General features: G+C 40.0%; 2 protein-coding genes across 15 annotated transcripts in view; one reads left to right on the top strand and one right to left on the bottom strand.

Annotated features, from left to right (window-relative positions):
* The window catches only part of NRDC (nardilysin convertase), an 87,130-nt gene extending 74,554 nt beyond the window's left edge, over positions 1-12,576 (top strand). For all 4 annotated transcript variants that reach the window (XM_069479967.1, XM_069479968.1, XM_069479966.1 and 1 more), the window contains 13 exons: positions 89-140; positions 1,065-1,215; positions 3,168-3,295; positions 4,944-5,106; positions 6,766-6,797; positions 6,970-7,108; positions 9,162-9,209; positions 9,492-9,544; positions 9,931-10,014; positions 10,551-10,641; positions 10,878-10,994; positions 11,793-11,882; positions 11,992-12,576. In XM_069479967.1, the coding sequence (XP_069336068.1) occupies positions 89-140; positions 1,065-1,215; positions 3,168-3,295; positions 4,944-5,106; positions 6,766-6,797; positions 6,970-7,108; positions 9,162-9,209; positions 9,492-9,544; positions 9,931-10,014; positions 10,551-10,641; positions 10,878-10,994; positions 11,793-11,882; positions 11,992-12,189 (1,346 nt within the window). In that variant the 3' untranslated portion in view covers positions 12,190-12,576. The remainder of the gene's footprint in view (positions 1-88; positions 141-1,064; positions 1,216-3,167; positions 3,296-4,943; positions 5,107-6,765; positions 6,798-6,969; positions 7,109-9,161; positions 9,210-9,491; positions 9,545-9,930; positions 10,015-10,550; positions 10,642-10,877; positions 10,995-11,792; positions 11,883-11,991) is intronic.
* Positions 12,577-12,935: 359 nt separating this feature from the next.
* The window catches only part of OSBPL9 (oxysterol binding protein like 9), a 167,123-nt gene continuing 164,730 nt past the window's right edge, over positions 12,936-15,328 (bottom strand). For 10 of the 11 annotated variants that reach the window (XM_069479964.1, XM_069479965.1, XM_069479955.1 and 7 more), the window contains 3 exons: positions 14,647-14,738; positions 13,794-13,929; positions 12,936-13,564 (listed from right to left, as the gene is read on the bottom strand). In XM_069479964.1, the coding sequence (XP_069336065.1) occupies positions 13,490-13,564; positions 13,794-13,929; positions 14,647-14,738 (303 nt within the window). In that variant the 3' untranslated portion in view covers positions 12,936-13,489. The remainder of the gene's footprint in view (positions 13,565-13,793; positions 13,930-14,646; positions 14,739-15,328) is intronic. The other variant, XM_069479957.1, reaches the window with a different exon arrangement.

The raw sequence follows: 15,328 nt of genomic DNA, 5'->3' as shown, positions 1-15,328 counted from the left end.
AAAAAATACTAGAGGAAAATAGCAGATGTGTAAAATATTTGAGGCCTCTAGCCTTCTATATTTTATCTATGGTCTTTTTTTCTTTCAGCATATATACGTTTCCATCTAATTTCACCTTTGATACAGAAGTCTGCAGCAAAGTAAGCAATTGTTCTCTTTTCTGGAAAATATTCTTTATATTGTTGAAAAACTATTTTGTTTCATTCTGACTCATTCTTTCATTTCTGTATTAGTACGTGAGCTATGTTGCTGATTTATGTATTTTTTCTGGGTTCCAAACAAGTTATTTGTATTGATACTGAACGTTAAAATGGAACTATGGCTGCTCTGTTGCCAGCACCCACATGTAAAACATGCTGATAGTGAAAGCTAGTCATAGAGTTACTGGATTGGGAAAATTCCTTAAAGATCACTTTGGGTTAGCTCCTAGTCTATAGCGAGACCAATGGATCTGTTGAATTTGTAGACTGCCAAAGAATATGATTTTACCTGTTCTTAGCAATTACTATGTATTTATGTAGATATCTGCATTGTGGGAGGCACAATTTTAGGCACAGAGAGCCAAAAATGTGCCTAAATCATAGGAGGCACCTCAGGAAATGTTAGTGCATGTTTTCTTTCCTTTGCCACTTAACTGTAAAGTCCAACCTTAAAATGACAAGCGGCACTAAAATTTATTAATATTCACTCTAAAAAAATGCACTGCCCTTCTCCTTTCCTTCATATTTTTAATTTGTCAGTCAGGAAGCCTAGGCCTAGAAGGTAGCCAGAGCCTTCAAGCCAGTTGCCTCTGCCTATTATATTTACCCCATTGTGCAGGATAAATATTATCATTTTCTGTGTGTACATGAAATGAAAAAGATTGGGAAACACTGCTGGAGGTAGGAGTTCTGCAGTGTGCCTGTGAAACTGAGTCCTCACTAAATAAGTATACAGTTTTATATTCTGGAGTCGGGAATTAACACCTTTCTAAAAGTGACGCTTCTAACTCTAAATTGAAGCAATCTGTTTCTTCATGTCTTTCTTGCCAGTTAATGATGCTATTTATATTTTGTACTTCTCAGTGTGGTCCTCTTTGATATCTTTGTCAATATCCTTACCCATAACCTTGCGGAACCAGCTTATGAAGCAGATGTGGCACAGTTGGAGTATAAACTGGTAGCTGGTGAACATGGTTTAATTATTCGAGTGAAGGGATTCAATCACAAACTACCTGTAAGTACAAGTAGTCTATTTTCCTTATAGGGAGCATTAAAATATATTTATGTTTGTTGCCCCTATAGCACCAAGCATAGAGGTTTGTGCATGGGGTGCTGTATGTAGAAAGAAGTGTTTCTTAATGTGAATTCTCATGAATATACTTGGTTGATGACGGTTTTTCTAACTTTGACCATACATAAGAACAATATATATTTCATTAATTACTAGCAATGCATACACCACAGCCATGCCTTCAGCTTGATTTCACCTCCCTTTGCTGTTAGTTTCTCTGCTGCTGACACTGGCATTTAGGACTGGTTGAGCTAAATGTCTTACTATAGTGATAACAAATTTAAAGGACCTGGCACATTGCCTGACATAGAGTAGAACTCAAACGCTTGTGCCTGACTTCCTCTTCTTGCACTCCCTCCCATTGTTTCAGGTATCTATGTCTTGTTTCCCTTCTAAATTTATGAGCCTTTTAGAAACAAGATCTGTATCATGTCAGTCGTATATCACTTGGTAAAGAATATGTTCTGATGTTGCTTTGTCAAAAACTTCATAAGCGAAGGGAAAAATAATATGGGATGCTAGCTAAAAGAGTTAGATCATTAACTACCAGGTAGAAAAATATAATGTACACTACAACAAATTTTATATCTGGGTTTCTTGGGTAGAATATATATTACATTAAGGTTTGTGGAACTGGGTTCATATAAGAAAAATTGTAGAGGAAAGGACCTGTGAGAAGTAGGACCTGTGGGAGGAGGTGATATCCTCTATCCTGGCAAAAAGCCAAGAGAAGAGTATAGTTCTCACCTTTATACCCCTATGTCCTTTTCATTTTCTCCAGGGAATAAGGATTGGTCTTAGGAGGAGACACCATGGAATATTTTACTTTTGTCAACCTTCAAAGGCCTAAATAAAATGTAGCTTAAGATCCAAACAGATTAAAGCCTAATACAGTGTTTGTCATGTGGGAGGTATGTTTTAGAATTAACCTGGAGAGCTTTCTGAAAATACAAACCATTGTAAAGTATTTGACATTCTTTATTTTATGAAGCTTACTTAGTCTTAGTAGGAAAACCTGATATAGAACATATATATCTATGTATAGAAAACTGGAGACAGATTTCACCTATAGAATATAGATGCTAATTTCCTAAAAATTAGAAAATTAAATCCAACGTAGCAAAAATAATTCACCATGACCAAGTACCAGGAATGCTAGGGTTGTTCAGTATTAGGAAGTTGATGAACATAATTCAGTATAACACAAGTCAAAGGAGAACCACTATATAAATATAGTGATAAATGCCAAAAAATCGTTTGATAAATATGAGTTGGCATTCCTAATAAATAGTAATGGAGTAAAATTACTTAAATACAATAAAAACCTTAAATTAAAAACAGTAACAGCATATGTTACATTAACTGATAAAATACTAAACATTAAAATCAGGAGCAAGCTAAGAATAACCCATGACCAGCTCTGTTATCCTATTATTAATACTAATACGATAAAATGAAAAAATGAAGTAAAATTTTTTTTTGGAAAAGAAAAATATTTTTCTTTGCATATTATATGATTGTATTCTTAGAAAACCTAAGATACTACTAAAATTTTAAAAATAATTTGGTGTGATGTAGCTGGTCATAAAACTAGTATATCAAAATCAGTGGCTATTTTCCCCTATAGTAGCAATAACCAAAATTATTTTTAAGTTCATCTGGAAGAAAAAAATATTTGAGAATACCTATGAAAATTCATTGCTTCCAATTTGACAATTATTGAGGATTTTGGCCCCTGAAGATTCTTTGAGTCATTAGTACTTCTCTTATGGTCCCCCACATTGCCTAGTACCTTGCTAGACCTCTGGTTAAAACCAAAGAGAAACATTAACCCCCCAAAACTTAGTGAATTTCCATGCTTCTCAACTTGAAGTGCTTCTTTCTTTTTCTTTTAGCTACTGTTTCAGCTCATTATTGACTACTTAGCTGAGTTCAGTTCTACACCAGCTGTCTTTACAATGATAACTGAGCAGTTGAAGAAGACCTACTTTAACATCCTTATCAAGCCTGAGACTCTGGCCAAGTGGGTATAATAAACATGATCAGCTTATATTTTGAGAGACTGAAAGTATTTGCCTTCTTAGGAGGTAGATGTAGGGGATGAGGCTATAGTTTCTGTGCTAATTTTCAGACATGTTTGAATTTTGTTGCAGTTTAGGAAACCAGTCCATAGGGTTGTAGGATTTCTAATTCCAGCTTAAGTAGCTATCTGTGAATATGACTAAAAGCAGCCTACAGTACATGATTATCGTCTTAAAGAAGGATGTTTTTCCACTCTTTGTAAGTAAATAACAGTTAAAGAAGTGCTACCTTTGTTGTAGCCCAAAATTATTTACAGGTGATTTTATTTTGTTGGGTGGTATGATTAGTAGCTGAGTTGAATTGCTTAACATGTCACTTATCTGGCAACCTTAACTATCCAGAATTCAGGCAAGGTTCCAGAGGAGAGCAAAAAGGCAGATCAACAGTCTGCATGCTAAAGCTTAAACCCTCTAACACGCAACATCCTTGGGCCTTCCATCAAAGCCTGTTCTTACTACTTCAGTCCAGGGCTAAGGATAGCCTATAGGTTACTTTTGTGTGAATCAGAAAAAAGTACCCCATTGGGGTCCCCTCTATCAGCAGGTGGAGGCTTTGTGGGAGGGAGGGAAATGTCCCTGAGCAGCCTTTGCGCACTTGGCTTGCAAGCCCCTACTTGACCTCCTTGCTGGGCATCTATAAGTGGTGAACAAACAGCACAACCTTATGTAGGGACCCTGCTTTTGACACAGTTGTAATGAGCCCATCAATTACTGGAATTAGAAAGCAGGGGGAGATGGGGTTAAGATTCAGGCATATAATAACACAAAAAGTTAAAAAAAACTAATAACTAAATGTAAGTTGAAAGGAAAGTTATCTGCAACCATTGATATGAATAGCCCTGTTTATCTAGTAACTCCTAAATACTACTTTATAAAAATAGTAGTCTATTAAATACTATTTTTATTAAAATCCAGTAACTCCTAAAATTTACTTTATTGAAGTATGATAGAGTAGTAATAATAATACACCTGTTTATTGAAGATTTATTCACTAGATCTGTTTCTAAAAACTTTATACATTCATTTAATTTTAACCAAAACTCTGTTACTTTTCTTGTTTTATAAGTTATTTCCCTTGTTTTACAAAAAATTGGGTTACAGATGTTAGGAGACTTGCCAAGGTCAAACAGCTTATTGGTGGTGGGGTTGTGGAGATGGAGGGTGGAGTTAATCTTGCTAGACTAGAGCCATTGCCTTTACAATATTATCACTGCTGTAATTGATATCCATAATGGTGGCCTCCAGTAATTAGTGAGATTTCAAATGTTAGAGAGATTTCAAACCAAAATAGTAATAATTTAAAATTGGTGCATAACTGGATAAACTTGACTCATCTGGCAACTTCTGTGAAATATTTTACTCTGCAACTGAGATAAGTGCATTGTTGTACTGGTGAGTAAATCTATTTAAAAGTTTGTGTATCCAAAATTTTAAATGCTGTTTGGTGATTATGACATGTTTCCCCATCTTAAATTGGGACAGAAATTGTCTCTTTAAACACACATCTATAGAAACTTGATCAATATTTCTTTATTCGCAAGATTCATTTCTTACAACAAAATTTTGGTTTTTTTCCTGCCCTCTGTACAGAGATGTACGGCTTTTAATCCTGGAATATGCTCGTTGGTCTATGATTGACAAGTACCGGGCTTTGATGGATGGCCTTTCCCTTGAGTCTCTTCTGAGCTTCGTCAAAGAGTTCAAATCCCAGCTCTTTGTTGAGGGCCTGGTACAAGGGAATGTCACAAGCACAGTGAGTATGAGGTGCTCTGTTACTGTGGCCTGGGTCTGAATGCAGTTGTGAACCCTGGAATCGCATTAGTTCTTCTTAAAGGGGAAGCGGAAGCTCTGTATTTTTGACAGGACAGCATTACCATATTCTGTTTAGGAGGGAACCTGGCCCCTCTGGTGCTTGGCTACTTTCTTCTTATGAAGGAGACTGCTGGTAATAGACAGTACTTTGAGTGAAACGGGTTTGGCATATCTGTGTTGTTGGTTGCGTTTGTTGAAGACTGTATTGTTAACAATAAACAATTTAATGAAGAGATAAAAGTGGAGGAGAGGGGAATGGTGAAGGATATATTATACATACATACATACATGTATACATAGCCGGAACAAGTATGTCAAGCTTGTTTGTCAAGCTAAGGTGCTAAGGCTTTATTCTGTAGCGAACGGAGAACCACCGAAGGATTTAAGAGGATTTGCGGTTAAGAAATATCCAGGGAGACCAGTTATGAGGCTGTTACATAAACTCAAGTGAAATATGATTTCACTTAGGGGAGATATCTAAAGTAGCCAAATTCATAGAAACAGAAAGTAGAACAGTGCTTTCCATAAACTGAGGAGGAGAAGGGAGTTGTTTAATGGGTATAGACTTTCAGTTTTACAAGATGAAAAAGTTCTGGAAATCTGTTTCACAACAGTGTGACTATACTTAACACTATTGAACTGTACACTTTTAAAAATGTTAAGATGATAACTTTTATATTTTTTTTTAGCACATACAAAAAAGTTGAAGCGAAAAATGAATTCTGAGGTTAGGCCAAATAAATGAAAAAGTGTTAAGAAATAATGTGGTAAAATATAGCCAAAATTCACTGAATAATTGGATATAGGAGTGAGAGAGAGGGGAGGAGTCTAAGATGATACCAGAATTTCTTGCTTGAAGCAGTGGGTTGGTAGAGAAGCAGTAACAATAGGATTGGGAGCATATGAGGAGTTTGTACTGATACATATTGAGTTAGATATGTCTTTGGGGCCTTGTACTTAACCAAGGCCTCTTTCTGGCCGGAGTGCTTGTTCAAGACTCTTTCCCTCAACTGTTTGGTTGTTGACCGTCCTGCTCCCTGGCCTCCCAGTTTCTCAGCACTGGCCATTTAGGGAAACCCCTTTAGAAATGTGCTCATCCCTGCACTTATCCCTCATTTTATACCTAAGAAAACAGAAGTCTTGAGAGGGAAAGAGGATGTATTCACTTAGTATTAAATGTTATCCTATTGCTCTATCCAGGCTTTGTGTCAATGGGCCCAGGTGTCTAAAACACAGTCACAGTTATTATAAAGACCACAGCCTAGTTGGGTAAACTGACACTAAACAATTAAGTTTGCTCCATTTGGGAAAGTATTGCAGTGTACGGGTAAACAGAGTGCCAAGTGAGCCAGGGAAGGGGCTATTCAGTTATGAGCCGCTAAGTATTCAACAAACATAATCAATATTGAATTGATTAGCCCAATCAGTGAATGATTAGCCCAATCAATGAATGACTTACTCAGCATTGAGATGACAAACTGTATCTGTTTTCCTAATGCTATCCAGGGCTCTCCAAGCAATTAGAACATTGATGGTAGCTGGTTCTGGGTGAAATTAATGTCAAGCTGGCCTAATGTAGTTATTCTTTTTTGCTTCTTAGGAATCTATGGATTTCCTGAAATATGTTGTTGAGTAAGTGTTGGTTTGAGTTTTCTCTTTGGGGGTGTTCTTATCAGCATGAGGGCATTGAGCCACAACTCTTGAGGCTGCTATAAACATAGCAATCCAGAAGGGACTATGGAAGGCCTGGCTGCTTCTTCATAGTTCCCGGGTGCCTCAGTGACCCATGCTGATTCTTTTGCAGTAAGCTGAACTTCATGCCTCTGGAACAGGAGATACCTGTGCAGTTCCAGGTGGTAGAGATGCCCAGTGGCCACCACCTATGCAAAGTGAGAGCTCTGAACAAGGGTGACGCCAACTCTGAAGTCACTGTGTACTACCAGGTCAGTTGGTCTCATTGTGCAGCCATCCTCATGGCTAAGTATCTTTAGGGCACTAATGCCTGGTGGAAGGTCCAAAGTATGTGGAAATGGGTGATCCATTGACTTTCAAGGCCCTTTTGGTAGTTACTTCTGTAGTTTTACACTTGGGGCTATTTGTCCTCTTGAAGCAACTACATTTAAAAATGGATCCTCCTTCAGTAACAGTGAGGTATTGCTTCATTAATCACCTAACCACTCTAATATAGAGGGACAGAGAAGTGTGGATGCGAATTTCTTCATGTTCTTTTTACAGAACCGTAAGCAGCAGCAGGACATTTGATAAAGGATAGTTTTGCAAAAGAGACAAAAGCATAGCCAAGCAATCAATATACAGCAAACAGAATGACTACCAGAGTCCTAAAGGGTTCAAAGCACCATGTTATGGGTAATAGATCCATAGGCTTCAGAACCCCTTACTTGCCTGAGGTCATATAAGTTGGTCTCAAATTTATTCATTCTATCCTCAGTTCTGTCTTTTCCACATCATCCTGGAGGGGTGGGGTGGAACTTAAAGTAGGGAAGTGCTTTTCTACAATCTCAATTGGCCCATAGCCTGCGTTAGCCTGTGGTTAGTCCCACTCACTTCTAGGACTATGGGGATCCTCTCTAAACCTGTGCCTGTCCAGTGTCTTCTCAAAGTCTGGGGCTCCTGTAGCTGCTGCTGTGGTTCTGAGATCTCTGCATGAGTAATTCACTTCCCTGTCAGGCCTTGTGAAGATCCCTGGTCTGGGCTTTGGGTGGCATGGCCTTGTTTTCATCTTCGTTGTCCTTTTATTGTTTCTGGCCCTGGGCCTCAACCTTATCCTGATACTGTCCACGTCCTGGTTGTTAGAAGCAAATTTACCTGCCCGACGTCATGGCCATTTCTCTTTGGTGAAGTTTAACCTTATTCCAGTCCTTTGATTCAGGAGCTACAATTCTGGGTCTAGGTTGATAATTTTTCTTTCTCTGGAGGCCCAGCTTCTCTGTGGGGCCTGTCTCAGTAGCTGTAGCATTCCAGTCTGTGGTCTTTTCTAAGTTGTGACTACCAGGTTCCAAACTCCTTAAATGGTATGGGCCAGCCCTTCGTAGCCCAGTCCACATTTCCAGTGCCTCTGACTGCTCACAACCCAGAGACAGGAGAACTTCTCCAGTTTTGGCAAGGAACTAGACTATCTTTGGAAGTGCTTTTCGTCAGTCACCTCTTAGCACTAGCTACAAACTGCCTCCCTTAGGAAACCAATTCCCTTCTCACAGAGCATTTAGAATAGAAAATTGATACAAGGTTTTGACTGGTTTTATTGCAGCCCCTTTGGAAACAGGCAGTCTCAGTGCTGACTAATCAAGGCTTGCAGGGCACACAGGTTTTAGCCTCTTCCTCCAGTGAAGTGGGAAGAAAGAGAAATGAGACTGTCAGAGGAACCTGCAAGATGATCCTGACTCTGGGATGCACTAACAACATCCTTGCTTATTGGCCTCCTGCCCTCTTTCATTCTGAGGGCATTATTTTGCCAGTGTCCAGGGCAGCCAAATGTGGTCCCAAAGCATGGTGTCTGTCTGCCTCTTAGATACTTTTCTTCTCAACTGGCTTGAGTCCCTGTGTGTGGCTACAGAAGCTCCTATTCATTTTCTCTCCACCTGGGTAATAGATCCAGATACCCATCAGGATCCCCAAACATGTCCTGTTCTCCTCCTTAGGGCCTTGAACTACAAGTACTTGATTTTAGAATGTGTCCTCTGGGTCCTTGGGATCCTCTAGTCAGGAGCTGGCAAGTCAGGGTTATTGGACTCACCTCCATTTTTACCTGCAAGTCTACATTAGTGCTGGGAATACAAATGATCAAGTATGGTTCCTGTACTCACAGACCTGTGGTGTGGTGGGAAGGCAGACTGTAAACAAAATGAAAGTATGATTAACTGTTGGGGGAAGAGAAGTGATGATAATGGAATGAGTGGTTGCCAAGAATAGCTGGATTATTAAAAAGCCCTATAAGCCACTGGATATTCAGTTGGTCTGACTACCTTCTCCTCTCAGTCAGGTACAAGGAGTCTAAGAGAATACACTCTCATGGAGCTGCTTGTGGTAAGTGTATAATGGAGAGTTGAGGTGTTAGGAGCCCGTCCCACCATGAGGCCCAGCCTTTCTGCCTGGCACTAAGGACAGGGGGTGGTCAGAGACCTCTGATTGGAAGGCAAGATGGTCATTTATTGTTCTCACCCAGTATAAGCATTGACAGAGGGCCTGGATCATTTAGGAAAAAGGCAGTAAGGGAGGGTGGACTTTGAGGTATGTGGAACACTGGGGGAAAGAAATGAAGGTTTCTCTGCTGGGAGTTGGGCTGATGGTTAGTATGTTGAATTACAGATGCACATGGAAGAGCCTTGTTTTGACTTCCTCCGAACCAAGCAGACCCTTGGGTAAGTCTGCTGGCAAGGACACTGGGTTCAAAATCAGAGTCTGGGGCTTACTCTGCAGGCTGAGGTTTATCATACCCTTACTGAGCAGCCTCTCACAGCTCTTTGGTCCTTCCATGCCTTAGAGTATTTTCCATACCTACTTGTTAGAACTTCTAGAATTTGCTTCTTGGAGTATGATCAGGTTTTCCATTTGGTCAACTTTCAAGATAAGAAAAAAAGCTTGTGCTCCCCAATTCAGGACAGGGGTGGACACCTTAAACTGTATGGGTCCTCTTTTCCAGGTCCAGTAAGGGTAGGCATAAGCCCTTTCCACTCACATCTAGTGCCTCTACAGGCAGGGCCCAGGTGACAACCTGAGCTTATATAATTTTTCACTCTGGCTGTAGGTACCACGTATATCCTACCTGTAGAAACACATCTGGGATTCTAGGATTCTCTGTCACTGTGGGGACGCAGGCAACCAAATACAAGTGAGTAAGCGAGTGAATAGTTGAGAGTGTAACCTAATATTCTGGGATGCAGAGTGGAAGCTACCTGTGCTTCCTTAAACTTCTGATGACTCTGACCAAGCAGGGTTTGCCTTATTTAGTCACTGCAGACAGAGGGTGTGGGGCGGGGGCGGGGTTATAGTTGGCCTGATCCTGGACTATTCAGTGGTTCCAGTGGGCCTACAGGACTTGACTAAGTCTTGTGGTCATTGTGCAGGGCTTGCCAATGTTTCGTCTCTTCAGGCAGACCTGAGGACAAGAAAGGCAAGGATGCCTATCATGACATTCATATTGGAACTTGTTGGTTCTCAGCTTTGGAATGACTTCTTCAGTATGAGGATACTAGGAAATTGGGCTGAAGGTGGGGGGAGAGGAAGTGTTCTTTCCCATTCTCTTCCTTCCCTCAACTTAAGGAAAAACACTGTAGCCTTTTTCCTGGAGATATGCCATCTCATAATTCTTTCTGCTTGAGACACCAATTTTCTTGATGACTTTTAATTGAAGATGTTTTGTTGCAGCTCTGAAGTTGTTGATAAGAAGATAGAAGAGTTTCTTTCTAGCTTTGAGGAGAAGATTGAAAACCTCACTGAAGATGCATTCAACACCCAGGTGACTTAACTGTGCCAGCCTAGGCTTTTGGTCCTTCACCCCCACAAGCCCTCAAGACACCAGACATTAGTTTTAATAGCACTATGTGCTGGCCAGTTTTTTAACTTTGCAGCCCCACTTTAATCCCTCCCTGTCCTGCTGGCAGGTCCATCACAAGCCAGGCTGGACAGGGCCAGGTGTGTTCTGGGTGGACTGGTATGATGCCATGCCTGAGCATTTCTTTTTGCTGGGAACAGGTCACAGCTCTGATCAAGCTGAAGGAGTGTGAGGATACCCACCTTGGGGAGGAGGTGGATAGGAACTGGAACGAAGTAGTGACACAGCAGTATCTCTTTGACCGCCTTGCCCATGAGGTAACATGGTTTTCAGAACAGGACAGTCCTGACCAGTATTTTGTATGCAAGAGAAACCTGGGACACCCAAACTGGCTTGGTTACTTACTTGCTCGTTTCATTACTTAGACTTGCCTCCCTAGCACATTAGGTGGCCATGTGAGCAGGGTGCTAACCCTTACCACTCTCCCTCCCCAGTTTCAATCAGAGCAGATCCACTTGTATATTATATTGAAGTTCGTAAGATTTTGTGGAGAAAAGAAGGGTTCTGCTCTTTAATGAAAATTATTCCAGGAACAAGCCCATAGTAGTAAGAAACCTATGAAAAAGAGCTACTTCTGATACTATATAACCCTTTGTGGAGAATTAGCAAAGAGCAACATTGCTCTGTGAGGCACAGAGGTTATTTAACAAGAGGTTTCAGCACAGCTCACCTTAAGGCACTTGTTTTCTTAATAGAAGACGGATAAAAAAATTTACCTGCTTCAATAGTTGCAATATTTTCCTCAAGCCAGAATACGCAGTTACCATATAACTAGGAGGTGACACTAAGGAGACACTTGGGTATCAGGCCCAGTGTACAGTATTCAGCTGTAATTACAGCATCTGCTAACCTCTCTTGCTCATCTGCCAACGTAGATCATTGCTGTAAAACATGAAGGTTCATTATGAACCTCAGAGAATTCATCTTTATCCTTCTCTGAAAGGTTAGGGACAAGGTGAGATTAGGAAGAATAAAATGAAATCCACAGATGCTAAGCAGGGCCAAAGAGGTCTGCCTGGGGGTTATTTCTTTCCTGTCTTCCCTTTCCATGTAAGATTGAAGCACTGAAGTCATTCTCAAAGTCAGACCTGGTCAACTGGTTCAAGGATCATAGAGGACCAGGAAGTAAAATGCTCAGCGTTCACGTGAGTATGGTTAACTCAACTAGCTCTGCCCATTTACTGAACTTGGGTTGTTGAGAGACCACAAATCTGGTCAGTGTATTTCTCACCTTGAATCTCTGGCCACTTTCAGGTTGTTGGATATGGGAAGTATGAACTGGAAGAGGAGAGCACCCCTTCTGGTGAAGATTCAAATTCTTCTTGTGAAGTGATGCAGCTAACCTACCTGCCAACCTCTCCTCTGCTGGCAGATTCTGTCATCCCCATTACTGATATCAGGGCTTTCACATCAACACTCAACCTTCTCCCCTACCATAAAATAGTCAAATAAACTGCAGTCTCGTTGGCCTGAAGCAATGTGTATTTAAAAATGTGTTTGTAATTTATGGAGTTACACTACTACTGCCTTAGGGCTTCCAATGAATTTTTGCACTGGCATCAGAGAATTTTATTTACTTTTTATCCCTTATCTATTGAAACTAACAAACCAGGGTTATTGTAGCAGCTAGCAAAGAGAAAAGTAGCAGGGTGAGCCAAGTGTGGCCAAACACTTGCTACAGCAATTTGGGAATCCCTGGCCTGCCTGTGTCCTGTCAGACTGAGAATCCAGTTCTTGAAAAGCCCCATGTAACCAGTGTGTTATTAATAACTAAATGCTAGAGTGTTGGTACCTAAATGCTAGGTACTAATACCTGTTTTTGATTTTTTAAAATGTATTTTTAAATAAAGATAGTTCTGTATTTCCCTTCAAAATGAGCCATTTGCTGCTGTGGCATTCTTATTACATTGTGGGGATGGGATCTAAAAATAGTCTTTCCAAACCCTCTAAGGTGACACAATATGTTGGTAACCCTACACTGTGATATGAGTTCAGTGAAGACTTTGGGGAATAGCATGGTAGGGGCTAAGCAAGGAACACAGAGTATAAGGGAGGGGTGATTTATTTTAAGAGTCTTTTCAAAAGCTATCGCCTATAAATAACTGGCTTCCAAGTTTAGCCATAAAGATAATAAAAAGCACATTTAAAAAAGGTTGAAAAAATTACTTTATGAAGCCTTAAGAAGTGCTGAGTATAATTACAATTTAATAATATTTCACTTCCAAAATAAAAGTCATTATAGGTGAGACCATGAAATTTCCTAACACTTCATTTTTAATACTTTGCGCTAATTTTCTAAAACAACTCAGAGGAACCCATATTTACAATAGGTGGAGTATTTATGAAAAATCTGGCATCAGGTATATTTTATATGTGTGTGTGTGATATATGTAACACCAAAATTATATGAACTAAGAAACAGAGCTTGTATATCTTAATAGCAGTACTAGAGTGCAGAGTTAGGGACTTGGATTTATAAATGCTTTCCAATGCCTGGGGTTTGGAAAAGGAGCAGACATCTTGTTTTCAAAACCTGAAGTTTTTCTCAGGACTGAAGTCAAAATCGTAACTGCCACAGAGGAAAAAAGGGAAGCTTTTCCTGCTTTAATTGTTCATCTGCGTCAGAAAGTCAGTATCCCTGAGATAGGAACCACTGTAATAAGAAGGGAGTGAATAGGTTCTCCCAAAGGAAGATTGTTTGTTGCTGAATTACGCCTACTGGTCATCAGATGTAAACTTTGCATTTCCCAGCCTAATGTTTGGCAGCACCAAGACGTTTTAGTAATGGTTCATCATAAACCCAACATTCTCCATCTTCATGAAATAACTGTAAAAGAAAGGGGAAGAATTTAGTTACACACTTGCTTTGCGCTTCTATAATATGGTTTTTATTATTTTATGTCTTCTCCCCCCATTAGACTGAAATGAGTTTCAGATAGGGAACAGGGACCATCTTGTTCATAGTGTTTGGCACTTCACTTCGTAACCATTCATTGAAATGAGTGAGCACAGGAGGCACAGCAGGTAAGAAAGAGGCTAGGGGCAGGCAAGCTTACCCTGGTCTCCCACTGAATTTCCTTCTCCTTCCTTTCTCGGGCTTCTGCTCTTTGTCTTTCTTCAAGTCTGTGCTTTGCTTCAGTTGCTGCATCAATGTCTCTGATTTTTAAGTTGAAAGTGACATCCTTCCAAAGGCTAAAAAAAAAAAAAAAAGATCAAGAATAGCTGGCTATCTTGAGAATTAAAGCCTAGAGCTACCTCTGACTATGGCATAATAACAACAGTATAAGTCAAATGGCTTGAGTGCTGTAGTTCATAGTCTAAATATCCTTAACTGGCACCAGGGCACAGGAATAAGGAACAGGGAAATTAGCCCAGAAGACTCCACTGCTAGTTTTCAAAGAAGGAAATCAGGGACAAGCAGCTTGGTACATAAGGACAAGAGAAGAGAGAACAGTGGAAGCTGAGATCTGGGATTCTTATACTTCTACCTCTAAACTTGCTATGCAACTTTAGGGGAATCAGTTTACCTCTCTAGGGTTTGAGTGTCCCTTGCTATAAACTAAAAGGGTTAGATCAGAGAAGCTGAGAAAAACTCCCTTGAATTTAACTGTGTGATCTTGGAGAAAATAGTATGAGCATAGAGAACAAGGGTCAAGAGGTAAAATGCAGAGGCTTAAGGGAGTAAGATGTGGCTTCCTGTCAAGGTCATTCCCATTTCAGGAAAAGAGGTTAGCTAACTTAGCCATGGTTACAAAGCTCGTAAGTGGTGGTTCTGACATGAACCCAGGCATTCAAACCTGGTCTGTACTCTGTTAGGCTCTGCTATACTGTCTCGAAAACCCACCCCTGTGCCTACGCCCGGGCAACAGTGTGAGCACTGCAGCAACAGCTCTAGGTACGTTTCCTTACCAGCGGGATTCATATTCATTCTGATCTTCCAACTTCCTCACTTTCTTTTTGATTATAGGCAACTTCTTGGTATCTACAAAGACTGTATTTTCCTAGAAAACAAAAGAGATAGATGGATGTTTTATTATTCAGACTGTTCTAGGAGAAGAGTCAACTCTTTCCAGAGACTGTAATTAGCAGACCCAAAAATCAAATCCCACATATGTTAATGATGTATGAGTTTCACATGCAGTCTTAAACCTAAAATAAAGTTATTGTCTTAAGTCTAGAGTCTCAATTCAACAGACATTTTCAACGTGGCTATGTGTTCCATGCCAGGGATATAATCTCTTGGGGAGCTAGACCCAGGAACAACTAATCCTAAGTACACTGTCTGAAGTTCCTTTTACATTTTGAATTCTCCACGTCCAAAATCCAGTTCATTGGGTCTTCCTGTTAATTTTATACCATCTTTCTTCCTAGCTTAATGAGAACACTGAGTGGATGATACCACAGAGTGCAAGTTCCTTGAAGGCAAGAACTATTTCTGTATCCCTGGTACCAGGCAGTCAAATTTTATTATACGAAATCTTAAAACCGTGTATGTATATAAACACACACACATTACTTTAGCACCTCATTTTATAAACATACCACACATTCTAATGATATACCTAACATTTACTGGGTTCTTACTATGTGC

The sequence above is a fragment of the Eulemur rufifrons genome, chromosome 8 (genome assembly GCF_041146395.1).
Source record: "Eulemur rufifrons isolate Redbay chromosome 8, OSU_ERuf_1, whole genome shotgun sequence".
NCBI lineage: Eukaryota > Metazoa > Chordata > Mammalia > Primates > Lemuridae > Eulemur > Eulemur rufifrons.
This window is presented reverse-complemented; position numbering and strand designations above follow the sequence as displayed.